The 4474-nt window shown below is 44.0% G+C and overlaps 1 protein-coding gene across 1 annotated transcript in view; it reads left to right on the plus strand.

Moving 5' to 3' along the window:
* Window positions 1-683: 683 nt before the first annotated feature.
* PTH2R (parathyroid hormone 2 receptor) overlaps window positions 684-4474 on the plus strand; it is a gene marked incomplete at both ends in the record, with an annotated part of 71856 nt that continues 68065 nt past the window's right edge. Inside the window, one exon of the mRNA XM_080932666.1 lies at window positions 684-758. Within this exon, the coding sequence (XP_080788792.1) occupies window positions 684-758 (75 nt within the window). The remainder of the gene's footprint in view (window positions 759-4474) is intronic.

A 4474-nucleotide genomic window follows, 5' to 3' on the forward strand; every position in this document is an offset into this window, starting at 1 on the left:
CAGACAAAAAAAAAAAAAAAAAAAAAAAACAACACACACACACACACACACACACACACACACACACAAACACACGCACACACCCCTCCTATACCTGCCAGCCTCAATCCCTCCCCTACTCAGGGCATGTCATTGTAGTGAGGAGAAAATGAATCAGAGAACTTGAGCAGCGGGTTGGTGCAGAGACTGACCCTACAGGCTTCGGAAGTCTTTATCACATTGGCGTTTTGGTGGCAGATAGTCACTGAGCATCTGGGCAAGAGGAAAGTTTTGGGCCACTCCACTGAGGACTCATGGCATGTCCAGAGATAGTATGGGGACGAAGAACCCAGTGCAGCGAAGCAGATACATCTAGAGTCAAGCCTGGCTGCAGCCCTGCCTCGGGATCGCATGGCATCTGAGCTCCTGGGTTGCAGACTCAGTGACTGGCAAAGGACGTGCTCGCGTCCTCCGCCCCCTCCCTGCAGTTGTTCTCCGTAGAAGGCGGGACCACCCAGAGCCTCTCAAGACCCGGGTTCCCAGACTCAGGGGCGCAGGCAAGTCAGACCCCCGAGAATCCTGCTTAGTGCCTCCCGCGACCCAGCTACCCAGCGTTGCCTCACTCCTCATCACAAGTTTGGCCCACACCGGACAAGTAAGCGAGTCTGGGATACCGACTGCTTGTGCCTTGGGCGGTTTTGGACATGGCCTGGCTGGAGGCTTTACCCTACATCTGTGGATGGCTGATTCTCGGTAGCTGTCTCTTGGTTGGAGCGCAGGTAAGAGCTGGGGCACGGGAGCGGAGCCTGTTTCTCCAGCCCGAGGTGCAAGCCCAGGGCGCACCGCACTGCCCGCGTCCGCATTCTCTTTAGGTGGGAGGGCGTCGGAGCAGCATCCCTGGCGGTCAGGGATCCGGGAATGCACAGCTGGAAGGGGAAGAACTTTGTTCTTCCTGATAATCCCCCGGGATACTCGCTCCAGCCTCCACAGTGGGTTTTGTTTGTTGTCCATTCACCATTGTGTTTGAGAGCTTAAAACTTGTAGAATGGATGGTGCAGTGTAAAAGTGTAACTGTTTCTCTATGATACAGAAGCACGTATTTAAGCAAAGGAGCTAGACCAAATAAATGCCGTGTTAAATACAGCTCGGGTCTTAACGTTGAATAGCAGTAATTGTAATTTTCTTATGGCCCTGTCATTTAGGGGTTTCCTGAGAGTTCTTTCATAATGGGTCTCTTTAATGTGCAGATCAGTTCATCCTAATGTTTTTTAGGTCAAATAATATGTAAGGTTTGTAGTTTTATTTGTTTATTTTTCAAAGGAACTAGAAAGATGCTTGCAGTGGTATGAGTTCTCTGGTTTGAGTCCTGTGATTTAAAACATATTCGAGGTTATATCTTTCCGGTTCGGTAGAGGGCGCACATTGACTGTCAAATAAAGATTCAACTGGTTTTAGAAAGCTTTTCTTCCATAAAGTTTAAACTCCCCCTGAATATGTTCCGGTGGTGCTTAAAATGATATCCTGAACCTTTACATGACCACATTACATTTAAATTATTCAAAAGCAGTTTAAAAAACAAGCTTTCGTAGTCTGCATAAAACCAGAAGGTATTTCTAGGAAATTTCTTTCCTGAGAAATGCTAATCTAATTTAGCAGGAGCAGGACATTTCATGTAGACTTACTGTATTAGAAAAAACGAATGAGTAATGTACCATACAATGGACACTTAAAAACAGGTTCTCTTAAGTTTGAAAGAAGCTCCTAAATTAGCCGAAGGAATACACACGTGTGAGGGAAAGCCTTCTAGATTGGATGATATATAGAACCCTGGTGATCTCCAAGGTGTTGGCTACATGTCTGTCTTATGAGGCTCTTAGATATTATGTTAAAAAACACTATCGACTTGTGTAAGGGTCAGATCTTCTCTGACCATTTCCTTTTACTCAGTGTTCTAGGTTCCTTTCTAGAAATTAGAGATGTGATTTAGCACAACAAATAAATAAATCACGAGTGGGTTGTTTCAATCGCCTTTTGCTTTTAATAAAACAAGTAGGACCTTCAGCCTGGGCATACCCGTTTCTTTTGAGGTTGTCTCCTGTAGTGACAGGACATTCAGCAGAGACTCTGTGCTCTGTCCACTAGAGGCCAGTGGCATGCCCTTAGCCCTTACAGTAGCAAATATTTGGAGATATTGACAGATGTCTTTGGGTGCCAAAATTCCTCCTGATTGGGAATTATTTTTGTATACTGTATTTTTTAAATTGGATATTCTCTGTGTTACATTTTAAATGTTATCCCCTTCCCCCTCTCCTCTCCCTCCCCTTGTTTCAATGAAGGTGCTCCCTCTCCCAACCACCCTCTTCACCTCAACACCTTGGCATTCATTCCCCTACACTGGGAAAACAAGCATTCACTGGACCAAAGGCCTCTCCTCCCATCGATGCCAGACAATGCTATTCTCTGCTACATATGCAACTGGAGCCATGGGTCTCTCCATGTGTGCTCATTGGTTGGTGTTTTAGTCCCTGGGAGCTCTGGAGGGTTTGGTTGGTTAATAATGTTGCTCTTCCCATGGTGTTGCAAACCCTTTCAGCTCCTTCAGTCCTTTCTCTAGCACCTTCATTGGGGTCCCCGTGTTCAGTCTGATTGTTAGCTGCAAGAATCCTCAAGTGTATCTGTATGACTCTGGCAGAGCCTCTGAGGAGGCATCCATATCCTGCCAGTAAGTACTTGTTGGCATCAGCCATAGTGCTTGGGTTTGGTGGCTGCATATGGGGTTAGTCCCCAGGTGAGGCAGCCTCTGGATGATCTTTTCTTCAATCCCTGCTTCTCTATTTGTTCCTGCATTTCCTCCTGTAAGTGTTGAGAGTTAATTTCTAACACTGATTTTTATGTATTTTTTCCTCCCTTTTCCCTCTCATCTTCTCATTGTGTGTGTGTGTGTGTGTGTGTGTGTGTGTGTGTGTGTGTGTATGTGTAGAAATTCATAGTGTGCAGTGCGATGACATTATATACTAATTTTTTAACTTTTAAAGAAAAACTGTAGGTTTATACATATTTATACATCCTCTGACTTTCAGGTTTTCATCTTAAAAAGAATTATATTGAACTATTTTTAAATAAAAATTTGGTAATTCTTGGCTTATTACTTTAGTTTGTGGTTATTATATATTCTGAAATTTCATTAGTTAACTGGAAGAATTATAGAGCTGAAATGCATTGTGGGTATTATTTATCCAAGTGTTACCTGTTGATTCTATTAGCTAAAGCACAAGAGACAGCTATTTATGAAAAATGAACTATGAATATATTTCTTGCTACACATATATTTATAAATAATAAGATATTGAAAAAATAACAAATAAGACTCATCTAAAAAATAAACTGGTATAGAACAGATGTTTAATAGTCAATCGATATTGTCTCATAACACAAAATAGGTAACGTGGACCAGTGCTCATCAATTCTTATAAAGATTGCTATGGGTTTTGTAAAGAATTAGCCTTGTCTGAAGGCACCCATGCTTTATACCCCGATGTCATTACAGAGTCTGGCAGTGCATGTCTTAAAGACAGATGATCATGTGACACCAAGACTACCACATAAATATACTTTGTGTTTCCTCTACTGTGCCAGTGAGCTCCAGGAAAGAGACTTTGAGATGGAGCTAGGGATATAAGAAGTTTGTTAAGGGAGGAAGTCATATCTGTGGAAGATAAAAGGACTAGGAACATGAGAGCATTCACACACATGATGCTGGCTCTAGGTTAGATTGCTGCACAGTGTGCATTCTGGGAAGTGGATATAAAAGTCGAGAAAAAGTTCCCAGAGGCAGCTCATTTCATGGAAGGAAGGATGTAGCCCTGTACGGTACACAGTATGAGCAGAGACCCCATTTGCTAGTTCTGCTTTCCCATGGCCACTCTGAATGGGGTGCTAGCCCAGCTTTGGGCATTCTCAGGTGGAGGGAGAACAGCCTCAGGAACTCGGAGCACTGCATTCAGATCCCTCCGTCTGCAGTAAATCCTTGTGGACATACCTGGGTCTCTCCATAACTGTCCCCTTCTGTGCAGCGAGGCGGGGTCTGTGAACTCTACTGACCTACCCTGTAGATGCAGTCTCCTGGTAAGTCAAAACACAATAGCCTGTGATTTCACTCTCTTAGTCACTAGATGTCCAATAGTGTGCTCAGTATTTTGGTTTCCCATTTAACTCCCAGGAGAACTGAGTTAGGTGCTGTCATTAGTCACACTTTTATACACGAGGACAGTGGCTAAGAAATGTCAGAAGATGTACAAATGCAGATAGCTGCCTTCAAAGCACAGAACTTCCACTCTGGCTCTGGCTTTCAGAGCTCCCATCCCTCTCCGGGTGCTCCCATCAAGGAGGCCAAGGTGGCATAGCTCAGACAGTTTATGTACACACATTTCCTTTGCCCAGTGATGTTCACTCCCGAGATGTTGTAGCCCATAGAATTTCTCACTTGGGTCTAGAA

Source organism: Micromys minutus (assembly GCF_963924665.1).
Source record: "Micromys minutus genome assembly, chromosome: 19".
NCBI lineage: Eukaryota > Metazoa > Chordata > Mammalia > Rodentia > Muridae > Micromys > Micromys minutus.